The sequence below is a fragment of the Grampus griseus genome, assembly GCF_964374135.1.
Source record: "Grampus griseus genome assembly, chromosome: 17".
Taxonomy (NCBI): domain Eukaryota; kingdom Metazoa; phylum Chordata; class Mammalia; order Artiodactyla; family Delphinidae; genus Grampus; species Grampus griseus.
In genome coordinates, this window is record NC_139011.1 from 64,279,980 (window position 1) to 64,295,433 (window position 15,454).

General features: G+C 35.3%; 1 protein-coding gene across 1 annotated transcript in view; it reads left to right on the top strand.

Moving 5' to 3' along the window:
* Window positions 1-484: 484 nt before the first annotated feature.
* LOC309835671 (uncharacterized protein C8orf89) overlaps window positions 485-15,454 on the top strand; it is a gene marked incomplete at its 5' end in the record, with an annotated part of 36,625 nt that continues 21,655 nt past the window's right edge. The window contains 4 exons of the mRNA XM_082675283.1: window positions 485-611; window positions 2,166-2,319; window positions 6,008-6,063; window positions 14,546-14,584. Coding sequence (XP_082531409.1) covers window positions 485-611; window positions 2,166-2,319; window positions 6,008-6,063; window positions 14,546-14,584 — 376 coding nt within the window. The remainder of the gene's footprint in view (window positions 612-2,165; window positions 2,320-6,007; window positions 6,064-14,545; window positions 14,585-15,454) is intronic.

Genomic DNA, 15,454 nt, shown 5'->3' on the forward strand with positions numbered 1-15,454 from the left:
TATTGAGATGAGCATGTGATTTTTTAATCTTTCATTCTGTAATGTGGTGTATCATATTAACTAATTTTTGTATGTTGAACCATCCTTGCATCCCAGAGATAAATCTCACTTGGTCATGGTGCATAATGGTAATAGTTTTGAGAGAATCCTAAGCATTACATTGTCATGTACATGATAATTTGCTGTTGAACCTTAGATTTTTTTATATTGCCAAATATCTGTAACCTCAAATTTGAAAGAATTCATTAAAATATAAAATATTTAAAAGAAAAAAGTCTTACAACTTATTTTAGCTATGTTCTTAAAGGCCTCTTGCTTTAAAATCCCAAGAATATGTATTTACGTGTTATAAGTAAACTTTTCATTTAAATCTATGTTAGTATTTAATTTGTATGATGGAAAACAATTTCTTTTTTTGTATTTTGTGTCCTGAATCCGGTGCAGCATCTTACTTTCATCAGCACTGTTGAAAAAAGAAGAAAAAATGCCAATGCTGCCTCCTGAAATCAAATTTGAACCTTCTAATGTCACCAGAAATTCCCTTGACAGTTGTTTTCTTTTTGAGAGAAGTTGGAGGAAAGCAGTTTTAGAAACACAAAAGATGAGGAAAGGTAACTTCATTTTATTCTTATTTTACTTACAAAAATATAGAAGTAGTACCTTGAATTTACATGTACTTTTTTAATCAGTCAAGAGACATTAAATAATTTTTGTAACATTTAGGTAAGAAGGATAATACCATAGGCTTATGGAAAAGAAAAATGGAAGCAGATAAGGAATAATTTACTTAAGGTCATTCAATAACTCATGATAAAAAACAAATTCTAAAGAACTACTCTTGATCTCAGTGTAGTGCTACCTCTGTTGGATCATACTTCTTTTTGTAAGTCATGTTTGTTTTAAAATACCTCAAGTTGGTATTTATATTTTAAGAAACTCAAATCTTTAACAGCACCTTTTTGTATTAATAATTCTAACCCAAACTTTATTTTTTGAGTGAGCTATGTGGAAAGTATCTTATATCTTATAGTTGCTCAATAAAGACTAATTTCAGAACTTTTGACTTGTATATGAGTGTAATAACTTTCCCCCTTAATTTCAAATTATAATTGTATTTTTTGTTTATACTGAATTTTGCCTTTGGCTTTATTAATGGAGATAGAATTCTTGAAAACAGCAAAATTCAAACTCCCCAGCCATTTCATCACTCCTGGTTTTGACTGTGTGTTACTGTATTTTTTCATCGTTTTTACTAGATTCCTATTAAAGATACACCAGTTTATCTGTTCTCCTACCTCCAAATCTAATTACTGAAAAGAAACTCTACATGATTTTGATCAAGAGAAACTATTTTTTCCAAAAAAGAATAATCAAAGGTTGAAAAATAGCATTTTGAGCATTTAATATTACTCTAGTCCCATTAAATGCTATTTCTATTGCTATGCTAGATTTACTTAGTAGAGAAAGCTTAGAAAACAATTCTCTATGTTTAAAAATCATCCAAACCTTTAATCTCTTGATCTTCTTTTTCCATTTACTGTCTTCATTTTGAATTTTTTTTTAAAGAAAGAAAAATTTGAACAACGTCTTATACCAGTGGTACCTGAGGTCAGTAGAAGAAGCCCTCCTGATGCTTCAGATGTTGCTGTTTATAGATTTGATGGGGGACTTTGCAGAGTGAAAGTTAAAATCAATGCCTGAAATGGAATTCTTTTCTCTCTCACTGCTAGCTCCGATAATCATGTATTTGTACCTCTTGATTTCTACACAAAAGCAGGAAGGTGAAAGGATTTAAAGTAGCAGATATTACAAGATGCTTGAAAGTGCCTTTAATCTGTCTTTCAATGTGAATGTATCTAATGTTCTGGGAATTCTGATTAAATAAAATAATGAAGGACAGTGATGACTATGGGAGATCTGTGAAGCTGCCCTTCTTCCTTTTTCTAATAGTTCTTAGCGCCTTAGTCAGCCTTGCCTACAGTCCCTATCCTTGGAATTGAAAGGTATTCTCTTGGGAAAGATGCTAGCTCAATTACAGTAGCTTAATTTTATTTTCTTAATGACTGATTTGGTATATTTATTATACATTTTAGTATATAGCAAAAAAAATTATATACATTTAATTAAGAAGTAATACAGATGGTTATTATACTATTTTTAATTAGAATACACCACAGCATTTGGTCTAGAAGAATTCAAAGAATGTGTCAAAATGCCATATTTACCAGGATTGCAAAATTGCCAAAAAAGTGTAAGTTCCACTCCACCAGAGGTTCATAAAAGACTCCTGCATGCTGATACCGAGATGCCTCCTGTCAGGTAGGGCATTTCTTTTCGATTCTCTTTTGTTGAATATTTATTTATAGTAACACTGCTGAATGTAGAGGTTTTTCTGGCTAGTGAATCTAATTCTTTCTTGCCTACTATTTTTTGCATAAAGGATTTAATTTTAAAAAATCTCAATTAGCAATTTTATTCAGTTTGACCAGTAGGTACTTTTTTCTGTTTTCAAGTGACATTGCCAGAAGGAATTTAAGGACTTACTTAAAAAAATCTTTATTTCTTTAGCATAGATTGCTCATGAGAATATTGGAATTTTTAGCAATATAAATAAATGAACTCTTTGCAATATTAACAGGTTTCTGTACCCTGAATAGAGAACCTTGTGTTTCATTTCTAGTTTGACTGAAGCGGTGTGAGGGGAGATCCTGAATGAGATGTCAGCCTAATGAAGACCTTGCATTGCTATCAGATGAAATGAGTTTGTCAGCCAGAAAAGTCCCACTGACTTTGAATACTGGCATTTAAACACATTATGATAAACACCTTTCCTACTTTAAATCAGGTTGCCTGACATAGCATTAAAAGAAAACTTCTTTCTCCAAAGGGACCTGTAAGTTAGTAAGACAGTCTCATATCCTATTTGGTTTCTGCTTTCATTTATTTATTTATTCATCAAGTATTTATTGAATGCCTAGTACTAATTCATTTTTCCAGCCTAAAAAAAGATGAAGCATTTATAGCAGGCTGAGTTGTAGCTCTCTTTAGGGGAGAATGTATATTTTCATATTATCTCCTGCCATAGTGTGCTTTGAAGTCATCTAGTTATGCATAGCACACACATATTGGAATTTCAGAATATATTTCTTGAGTTATCCACTAGTATTACTGGTCTCGTTAATTACTCTGGAAACAAATTTTGGTAATATAAATAAAGAATTAGAATATACTGAAAATGAAAAGTTGTGGATAATTTATATCTAAATTATGAAAATAAGAACTTTGTAGAAAATTTGGGGAAAAAATAAAAATAATTATTTGATAATTTATCCATCCTAACATATCCATTTTTATTGTTGGAGGTTCTCTTCTACCCTCCTTCATTTTGGATTTTTATTGGAGTTGTGATTTTAGTGTACTTAAAATTTTTTATTCTGCCCTTTTTTACTTAATATTACACATACGCATTTTTTTCATGTTATGACATAATCTTCAAACAGTCTTTACTGGCCACATTATATTTCATTGTTAGAGCCATAGTTTATTTAATTTCCCTATTGTTGGACTTTCAAGTTGCTTTGACATTTTTTTGATTTTGCAAATAACACCATAATGAACAATAACATACATAAAGCTTTTCCCATCATTTTTTTTTTTTTTTTTTTTTGGCGGTACGCGGGCCTCTCACTGTTGTGGTCTCTCCCGTTGTGGAGCACAGGCTCTGGACGCGCAGACCCAGCGGCCATGGCTCACGGGCCCAGCCGCTCCGCGGCATGTGGGATCTTCCCGGACTGGGGCACGAACCCGTGTCCCCTAAATCGGCAGGCGGACTCTCAACCACTGCGCCACCAGGGAAGCCCCCCCCCCATCATTTTTAATATCATTCGAGGACAGATTGTCAAGCTATAAAAATATAAAAAGCAAAATTACTCTTTCTGAAGTGAGGTTATGGTGAAATAAGGCAGAATCAGAGATAGCAGAAGAGAGATTGTGAGTTGCTAGTGGAGTAGATGGTAGCAGTTAAAGAGGAGGGATGGCAGGGATGTAGAAAGAGGAGACACCATTGGAAACATGAATATGAAACCTACTTAAGGGCAGTGAGTTTCCACTGTTACCGAGACACCTGTATCCCTGACACTTAGCTCACTCTTGACCTCTGGGCAAACGTATGTAGGGCTGCCTATGGCCGTGGACTTGTCTCAGTACAGACCAGTCTTTCAATGCATATGATCATCTTAAAGAAACTGGAAACCCAGAAAGCACCAACAATTAACCCATTGGGCCTCTAGATTTTAAGTCTTCAATTTGCTTCCTTTTTCATCCGATTTCAGTTCATTATTTTTTTCATTTGCAATTTGGCTGTTTGTGAAATGATCCCTTAATATTTTATGTTGACTTGAGTGTGAATTTACTTAATTTAATGAAGAATAATTTGACTATATTATATTCGTGTTATGACAAGTGTTCTTCAGACACAAAGTGGAAGAGTGGTGGCTGAGTGTCACACTGCTTATGAACTGCTTGGCGAACGTAAATGTTGGTTCTTTTCCCTGTGTCTTTATTTTAGCCATTCTACTGAGAAAATGTCGGGTTGCCTACAAGTATTTTATTCTCTGCATATTGAACAACGCCTTGTGAAAGAACAGTCTTGGCAAAGCAGGGAAGTACTAATTTTTGTCTGTCTTGTATATAACCCTGTATCCTTTTTTTAAAAAAAATCTCCATATGTGGATATTTGATTTAAAAACTCTGATAAAAGTTTAATGTGTTTTTAAATTTCTTAAATGATAAAATTTTTCAGTGAATCTCAAGGCATACTTTGGTAATATAACTGAAAATAGTCTTCGAAGTGAAGTGCATTTAAAAATTACAGCTATCCTGCGGTATGACAAACTGCCTCTAGCTGGCAGACTAGCAGACCTGAAACGATGATTTGTGAGTTTAATTCCCTTAAATTAATATTATGAAACTGAAGCAATATGACCTCTCAACTCACCAGTGTTATCTTTAAAAGTTCCATGCAGCCAATACACAAAGATATTTGTTCTGATATTGGACACTGTTTTTTAAAAATGGATGTTCTATGTTTTTTGAAGGACATAAAGCCCTTCACGCTAAGGAGATGAATCATAGAATTTCAGTTATCAGTCAGTAGGTGGAAAAGAATCTGAGGAGTGTCCGTAGGGACCACTAAAACCTTATCACATAACAATCATTAAGGCTGGTCTTGAGTTCCAAACCTCAGTGTGAATACTAGGTCGGCTCATCTTGACTGTACCCATATTTGACAACTAGGAAGTGTGATGTTGCCATGGTAATAAGTTGCTAGGATACCTCCAAGCAGCCGTGTAAGCTGACTTCATTAAACTGTATCACATGGATTGAGAACTAATATATGTTTTGATTGAATAGAGAACAAAAAAAAAAAAGTTATAGCTGACTTCTAAAGTTTAATGAAGTTACAAGAAATTTGGAATTCTCATGGGTTATATCGCCCACAGCAGATTCAATCGTGACATATTTCCTCTAATAACCTACTCATTATCTATATCTATTCCAATAGGACCAAAGTTAATTATGACAAAACTCAGATTGTGGTAATTAATAGGTAAAAAGAGCACAAATAACTGATAATTGGTATCTGGCATATCTAGATACCCTGTTCATCTAATCTTGAGTCCCTTCCTCTAGCATTTCCTGAATCATGATTAGTGATAAGATAAAGGTGGGAAAAGTCAGACCTAACACTCAGCCACTGGTATAATTTATTAACAAAAATCGAGATACTGAGTTGGTTCATATCTGCTTCTGATTGGATTATTTGTGATAGAAGGAGTTTCCTTGATAGAAGGAGTTTCCTTTCTTTAACGTTTATTTAATTTTCATATGATGTCCTTCAACAAGTGAATTTCACTGAAAGCAAGCTTCTTATCTCTTACTGTATTTAAAAAAATTAATGTACCCTGGATTTATGTAAGAGTGAATTTATGATAATATATAATTTTAGGTTAAAGAAGACTAAGCCAGCATGTACTGTGGCACTACTTCAGGAGAAATCAAAAGATAGGCTGGGTCATCTTTTTCTCCTACCCCATGTCTTATTAGCTATTCCATACTTATCTTTTCTAAACTTCCTTTCTTTCCATTGACTTAATTGTCTTTGTTTTGTTCATGTTTCTTTTAAGCTTTGTTTATAAACTTAGTGGATGTTGTGTTCAATATATACATACCATTATTATCTCACGTTGGAGGATGGAGGGAACAAAAAGTGCCTACCGAACTGAGAAGGCATCTTGAGACCAAAAGCTGAGGCAGGCAGCTCCACATAATCAATGGATCAGCTTATTATATGGTAACTTACTCACAGGATGGGATTGAGGGGACAGCCATCTGGAAACGTGTAGTCACACTCCACACTGCCGAGGGGTCATTGAGACAACTTTATAGTTAACCTAGGGCATGGGGAGTGTGTGCTTGAAAACAGGAAGTATATTCCTAAGTCAAGATTTATGAATGGGTAACTATTCTCATGGACGCCAGGAATATGTCAGGGAGGTCTTCATCATTGTTTGGAGGCTAACAGGGCATAGAGGTCACCTGGTCCTAATGATTATTAAGCAATATCTATTAACTACAAAGCCCTTAACAACAGAGAAGTGATTGACTGCACAGTACAGTCCCGGGTAAAGTCAGTGGGAGGACAGGAGAAACTGTGTGGACCCAAGATGGCATCAGTTATGCTAACAGGCATACCTCTCAGGACCCTGGGATAGGCCCTCATCATCTCTCATGTGGACCGTTGCATAACCTGCAAAATGGTCTTGCTTTAAGAGTTTCTGACCTTGGAAGTCCTTTAACACTACAACAAAAGCCTAAAACTTGGCCTCTAATCACATCACTCCCTTCTTCAAAAACAACTTGTTGGGCTTCCCTGGTGGCGCAGTGGTTGAGGGTCCGCCTGCCGATGCAGGGGATACGGCTTCGTGCCCCGGTCCGGGAAGATCCCACATGCCACAGAGCGGCTGGGCCCGTGAGCCATGGCCGCTGAGCCTGTGCGTCTGGAGCCTGTGCTCCGCGACGGGAGAGGCCACAACAGTGAGAGGCCCGCATACCACAAAAAACAAAAACAAAAACAAAAACAAAACAACTTGTTACCTACAGACTAAAGTATGAACTCCTTAGCTTGGCCTTGAACTCTTTACCGTCTTCCCCTAACTTTCCTTTCTAGCCTTATCTTCTAATTAATTTTTTCATGAACCTGTGTACCTATAACATCCAACTACAAAAACCTATCTATATGCCAACAGTTTGGGTTCCATAAAGCTACTCCATGGTGACTAAGAGACTTTACAGCACCAAGGAGCATTCCCACCTATTTGGAGTATGAGTTTGTCCTTTGAAGCTTTAAAACCAGACATTCTCACTTCCACCTTTCTGATACATTTAATCAGAATTTTGTTTTTCAAAAACAGACACTGTTGAGTCAGTTAGTTACACTTTTAATGATGCCTACAAGATTTTGGAGAATTTCCTGGCAGCTCTGGTATCTACACTTACTGCCTCATTCCTTGCTTCACGTGTTACAGATTCATGGGGCAACATATTAAAGGAACCATTTATGGCATATGACACAGTGCATATGTCTAGCATTTATGTTCTCCAATAAATTCTTAGCCATTTCCTGAAGTGATTTTACCCAAAGTCAGTGGTGAAGATTCTTGAGCTGTACAGTCAAACATCTTTCATTTTGTCATTATATTTTCTTGCCTTCTGTTGATTATTATCGAAATAGGATTTTTCAACAGTGACAGTATTAACATTTTGGACTGGATAATTCTGCTGTGGGGGTCTGTCCTGTGCATTGTAGGATGTTTAACAGCATCCATGACCTTTACTCACTAGATGCCACTAGCACCTCCCAAGGTGTGGTAACCAAAAATGTCTCCAGATGTTGCCCAATGTCTTTGGGGTGGCAAAATCACCCTCAACGGAGAAACACTGTTTTAAGCATTACATCTTTAACATTATATGTTACCTGTTACTTGTCCTTCAGACTATCAAGTGTTTCATCCTTTACCTGTGCACAACAGTTATTTCCTTACCAGCATAACATGTTTTAAACCTTACTTATTTTTAATTTTTGTCATAATCATAGTTGTCTTCTTATAGTGCATTCATCACTTCCATGATTTTGCACTTATGGAGTAGTGGAGTTAATAGAGCACCTCCAAACAAACAACAAAAATGAAAATTACTAAGTAAGACTTCTATTGAGATTGTCAGTGGCAGTCAGATTGATTTGTTAGCAGCTTTGTAAGTTTAGCCTGTGGAAGTTCATAAACTTCTTGGATATTTCCTTTATCTGAATTTCCATCAGCTATAAACAACTTCTGTAATCAACAGGTAACATGAAATAAAAATATAAATGTTAATTAGAACAAAAGACATTTGTTTTGCATCTTGGCCCAAATGAATATTTGCCTGCCTATTTTCCAGTAGGCCAACTTTATGGTTCTTCTGGGCTGGGTACTATGTCTTATTCACCTTTGTATCTCTGTAGTGCCTGTACCAATCCTACAACATATGGAGCCTTCAGTAAATATAAATACTTGTTGCTTTTCCTTCAGAGTCATATAAGAAGGCAGTTCATTCGTTCATTCATTCATTCACCAAACATCAATTTAGCATCTACTCTGTGCCATTCATTGTTCTAGTTCTTAGGCCTAGAGTACATCTCTCAACAAAACAAAGATCCCTGCCCTCGTGGAGCTTACATTCTAGTGAGAGAATACAGCCAACAAACATTAAATATAATAAACAAATCCATCACACAGTATATTAAAATACATACTATTTTTTTAACTTACTTTTAAAATTTTTATTTTATTTTATTTTTATTATTTCTGGTTGTGTTGGGTCTTCGTTGCTGTGCGCAGGCTTTCTCCACTTGCGATGAGTGAGGGGCTACTCTTCGTTGCAGTGCACGGGCTTCTCATTGCAGTGGCTTCTCTTGTTGCAGAGCACGGGCTCTAGGTGCATGGGCTTCAGTAGTTGCAGAATGCAGGCTCAGTAGTTGTGGCTCGCGGGCTCTAGAGCGCAAGCTCAGTAATTGTGGCACATGGGCTTAGTTGCTCCACGGCATGTGGGATCTTCCTGGACCAGGGACCGAATCCATGTCCCCTGCATTGGCAGGCGGATCCTTAAACACTGTTCCACCAGGGAAGGCCCAATACATAGTATTTTAAAAGGTGGAAGTGCAGTAGAAACAACAACAAAAAATAGAAAAGGGTAAGGTAGATCAGGAGATCTGGGGAGAGAAGGATGATTTACAATTTTAAATAGGGTGGTTGGCAATAATATTTGGGCAAAGATTTGAAAGAGGTGAGGGAGTTAAACTCTGGGAAAATGTTATTCTCTTGGGGCCAGCAAAGGTCCCAAGGTGGGATGGTACCTGACCTGTTGGAAAAAAACATCAAGAGTCAAGTATGGCTAATCTCAGAGGGTGGAAGATGAGGTAAGAGAGGTAAGGGAGTATCTGACCTTGTGGGGCCCTGAAAGGGACTTTATATTTAACTTTGATTGAAATGAGGAGCGATTACATGATTTTAACAGAAGAATGATTTTAATGTGATCTGATTTAAAGTTTGAAAGGATCATGTGGTCACACCTTTCAAAAAAATGGCCCAGAGAACTTCCATCTCTGATTATGATGGAATAACTTATATCAGACCAACTTTACTACCAAGAATTCGCGTAAGAGCTAATCATAAAAAATAATTTAGGGCTTCCCTGGTGGTGCAGTGGTTGAGAGTCCGCCTGCCGATGCAGGGGACGCGGGTTCGTGCCCTGGTCCGGGAGGATCCCACATGCCGCGGAGTGGCTGGGCCCGTGAGCCATGGCCGCTGAGCCTGTGCGTCTGGAGCCTGTGCTCCGCAGCGGGAGAGGCCACAACAGTGAGAGACCCGCGTACTGCAAAAAATAAATAAATAAATAAATAAAAATAATAATTTAAATATATTTTATGATATATAAAATAAGTATAAAAGTAATATATTACATATATATTAATATACAGTAAAAACATTTTTTAAAAAAATATAAAATAATAAAAGTATTTAAAAAACAGTGTTTTAAGTTGTCAAGAGCAATCATTTCCAACTCAAAAGGCTGAGATTCTGAAGGAATAACTGCAGAGAACTGAGCCCAAATGTCTGTGAGCAAATTCCCCAACAGGTGTTTGCCTGTTTCTAAGTGACATGTATGCTGGGTAATATTTTAGGACATGAAACAGAAAATAGCTTCTTGGAGGCTAAAGGACTCAGCAGAGATTTCAGTAACTTAGCATTTGCCAGAGAGACAGAGGTGGGAGTTGAAGGGAGTTTAAGGCTTGCCAAGATGGAAAGCCCTTGGCAAAGACAAGCTTTCAGTTGAAACTGTTGAAGAGCTACACACTGTAATAACGGCATACAATAGACTAGCTTTTAAAAAAGGCTAAAACCCCATTTTTTTTTGACATTTGGCATGCTATTTATTTCATCTTTAGCTCATCCTTTTACACTTTCTATTTATTGTGTTAAAACCCAGTTTTGACTGGATTAAAGTGATATGCCTACCAGAAGAAAATTAAATTTTCTTTGGAAAACTATAAGATAAACCAGAGCCTTACAGGTTTGTGTACACAGTCTCAAGCATTCAATCAAAACTTATCAGACATTAAAAGAAATATACCTTGGACTTCCCTGGTGGCGCAGTTGTTAAGAATCCATCTGCCAATGCGGGAGACACGGGTTCGAGCCCTGGTCTGGGAAGATCCCACATGCCGCAAAGCCACTAAGCCCGTGTACCACAAATATTGAGCCTGCATGCCACAATTACTGAAGCCTGTGCACCTAGAGCCTGTGCTGCACAACAAGAGAAGCCACTGAAATGAGAAGGCTACACACCGCAATGAAGAGCAGCCACCACTCACCACAACTAGAGAAAGCCCACATGCAGCAATGAAGACCCAATGCAGCCGTAAATAAGTAAATAAATAAATAAATTTTAAAAAGCACAACTTATCAGGCAAAGAATGACAAAAACCAAGAGAAGAAACAGACAATATCAGCAGACCTACAAAAGATCCAAATAGGCATTATTTGACAGGGATTTAAAAAACTATATTTAATATATTCAAGATAATAGAGAAAATGATGAAAAATTATATCAGAGAATTAGAATCTATAAAAAATAAATAGAAATTATTGAGCTGAAAAATACAATAATAGATTAGATTTAACAGATGATAGGGCATAGGCAACAAAAGCAAAATGAACAAGTAGGATATATCAAACCCACAGGCTTTTGCACAGCAAAAGGAAACAATTAACAAAATGAAAAGGCAGCATATGGAATGGGAGAAAATATTTGGAAACCATATATTTTATAAGGGGTTAATATCCAAAATATATAAGGAACTCCTACAACTCAATAGCAAAAAACCAAATAACCCAATTTAAAAGTGGGCAAAGGACCTAAGTAGACATTTTTCCAAAGAAGACATACAAATGGTAGTAGATACAGGAAAAGATGCATAACATCACTTGTCATCAGGGAAATGCAAATTAAAATGTAGAAAATAAAAGGAAGAAATAATAAAGAGCAGAAATCAATGAAGTAGAAAACAAATATTCAGTAGAGAAAATCAACAGAGCCAAAAGTTAGTTTTTTGAAAATGTGAATAAAATTGATAAATGTGCAGCAAGTCTGATGAGAGAGAGACAGAGAGAAAGAGACAGAGAGAGAGAGAAATTACCAATATTATATAAGAAAAGAGAAAACACAACTTAGAATTGACACAGAATTGACACTGGTGAATTCTTCCAACATTTAAAAAAAAAACAAACTATGTTACGTAAATTATTCCAGAAAATAGGAGAAGAGGGAACACTTAAAGACCCAGTTTATGAGGTCTCTAACCTTGATTCTAAAACCTAGCTTTGACATTATAAGAAAGTAAAATTATGGACCAATTTTTCCTATAAAATAGAAGTAAAAATTCTAAACAAGACACTACCAATTGAAATTCAGCGATACATAAGAAGGATAATGCAACACAATCATATCAGATTTACCTAAGGCATGCGAGATTGATTTAACGTTAGAAAAGCAATCGGTGTCATTCATCTTATTAATAGAATAAAGGAGAAATCTCATATGTTCACTTTAATAATTGCAAAAGATATTTTAATGAAATTCTATATTCATGATTAAAAATATTTTTAGCAAACTATGAGAAGGGAACTTTCCTAATTTGATACAGATTATCCTTTTTTAAACTCCTACAGTAAACAGTATACTCTTAAACAATTAATGGGTCAAAGAAGAAATCACAAGGGAATTTAGAAAATATCTGGGGACAAATGAAAACAGAAATATAACCTACCTATAGATTGCAGCAAAAGCAGTGCTAAGAGGGAAATTTATGGTAAACACATAAAAAAAGGAAAAAGATTTTGAATGAACAACATAAACTTATACCTCAAGAAACTAGAAAAAGAAGAATAAACTAAGACCAAACTTACAAGAAGGAAGAAAATAATAAGATTAGAGAAGAGATAAATGAAATAGAGAACAGAAAACAAATCAACAGAATGAAGATTTAGTTTTTAGAAAAGATGAGCAAAGTTGACAAATCCTTGGTTAGACTAAGAAAAAAAGCAGAGAAGACTCAAATAGCTAAAATTGAGAATGAAAGAAGAGACATTATAACTGATCACAGAAATAAAAAGGATTATAAGAGGCTACTGTGAACAATTATATGTCAACAAATTGGGTAACCTAGAAAAAAATGGATAAATGTATAGAAATATACAGCCTACCAAGATTAAATCATGAACAAATAAAAAACTGAACAGACCTATAACTAATGAGGAGATTGAAGCAATTATCAAAAACATCCCAACAAAAACAAAAAAGCCCAGAAATCTAGGGTAAGAGGATTATAATTTAAAGATGACCAGAAAGTTGCACATTTGCTCATATCTTATTGGTTCATACTTATTAACAAAGCTCTACTTAGCTCTGAAGCAAGCTGAGAAATGTAATCTCTACCTGGATGACCTTGCGCTCAGTAAAATCCTGTTCTGGAAGGAGTAAAAAGTTTTGAAAAGATCATTAGTAGTCTGCCATAATTCTTTTTTTTTTTTTTGCGGTACGCGGGCCTCTCACTGTTGTGGCCTCTCCCGCTGCGGAGCACAGGCTCCGGACGCACAGGCTCAGCGGCCATGGCTCACGGTCCCAGCCACTCCGCGGCATGTGGGATCCTCCTGGACCGGGGCACGAACCCGTGTCCCCTGCATCGGCAGGCGGACTCTCAACGACTGCGCCACCAGGGAAGCCCCATAATTCTTTTATAATTAAAATTTCTAACATTCTATTACAGATATTTGGAAATATAGTTAATTTTTGCAATTTGATCCACATTGCTAAAGTCCCTTATTATTTCTTGATATATATTATACATTTTATACTGTGTATACATACATATTATATATGATATATATAAATTTTTGAGTTCTCTACATAGATTATCATAATCATATGTGAATAATGTCAGTGTTATTCTTTCTTTCCAAATCCTATGCCTTGATTTTTCTGATTTTTCTAAGCTGGCTAGAACCACCAATACAATAGTGAAGAGAAATGAAAAGTCAGCATCTTTGACTTGTTTCTGATTTTAAAGGAAATGCTTTTAATGTCTTCTCATAAAGAATGACGTTTGATATATGTTTTGGGTAGATATCCTTTATCAAGGTAAAGAAGTTCCCTTTAACTTTAATTTGCTGAGAGTTTTGTTTTTTGTTTGTTTTGTTTTGGGTTTTTTTGTTTTTTTAAATATAAATGAAAGTTTAATTTTATCAAACATTTTTCTGAATGTGATTTTCTGTTTAATTTTTTTAAATAAATTTCTCATATTTTTAAAAATATTTATTTGGCTGTGCAGGGTCTTAGTTGCAGCATGCGGGATCTTTTTAGTTGTGGCATGCGAACTCTTAGCTGCAGCATGTGGGCTCTAGTTCCCTGACCAGAGATCGAATCCAGTCCCCCTGCATTGGGAGCGCGGAGTCTTAGCCACTGGACCACCAAGAAAGTCCCCTGTTTAATTTTCTAATGTGGACAATAACATTTGTAGATTTTGTAATGTTAAGCCACTCTTACATTCCTTGAATACCCCCATTGAAGGCATGATGTATTATCTTTTTTTGTGTACTGCCATATTTAATATGCTAATATTTTATTGGGTTTTAAAACCTATGTTGATGAGTGAGCTTACCACTAATTTTCCTTTCTGTCCTCTCCTTGTCTGGATTCAGTGTCAAGACTGTAATGGCCTCATGGAATGAACTGGGGAGTATTCTGCTTTTTCTATTCTCTGAAGGATATGACCTAAAATTGGAATGATCTCTCCCTTGAAAGTTTGATAGAGTTCATTTGTAAAATCATTTGGATCACTTGTTTTCTTTGGAGGAATCTTTTAATATTAATTCAGTTATTTTAATTTTAGGACTCTTAAGGCATTCTAATTCTCCTTCCATCAATTTTGGTAAGTTATATCTTCTAGAATGTTTTGCATTTTGTCTAAGTGTTCAAATTTATTGGCATAAAGTTTAGTCTTTGCTCTACCTATACTTCTCCTCATATTATTTATTTGGGCCTTCTGTCTTTTTTTAAATTAATCTACCTGGAAGTTTTCCTTTATTATTAGTCTTTTCAGTGAAGAACTCTTGTCTTTTTAAAAATCTTTCTAATTGTAAGTTTGTTTTCTACTTCATTGATTTCTCCTCTTTCCTGTATTGTCTTCCATGTTCTTTGGGTTATTCTTTTCCTAACATATATCTTATATCTAGCTTACTAATTTTCAGTCTTCTTTTCTAACACAGGAATTTTAGGGTATAAACCCCTCTATGTTCAACTTTTGTTGCATCACACAAGTTTTGTAATATTTTCTTTATCATTTAGTTACAAGTATTTTTAATGTTTATTACAATTTCTTTTTTTGATGGATGAATAATTTAGAATGTGTGTATACATTTCTAAATATTTGAGAATTTTAAGACTTATTATTAACAACTTCCAACTTAATTGTATTGGTCTGTATGATACCAATTCTTTAAAGTTTTTTGAGGTTTGCTTAATGCTTAGAATCTAGTTATTTTGTAGCCAGAGAGTCTAAGTGTCAAGTCCATCTTACTGCTAAGAACTGGAATCCTGATCAATTCTTCCCTTCTACTCTCAGTCTGAAATTCCCACTCTCATTACACACCCAAATAAAACAAAACAAACAAAAATTCCAACCACATTGGAGAATTGAGGTCAATTTTTGTTTTTGACACGTGAAACTGAAGTTAAACAATAGTATTTTAAAGCAATATGGATCAGTGTATTATTTTCAAAGCCTTGTATGCTTCCAAAT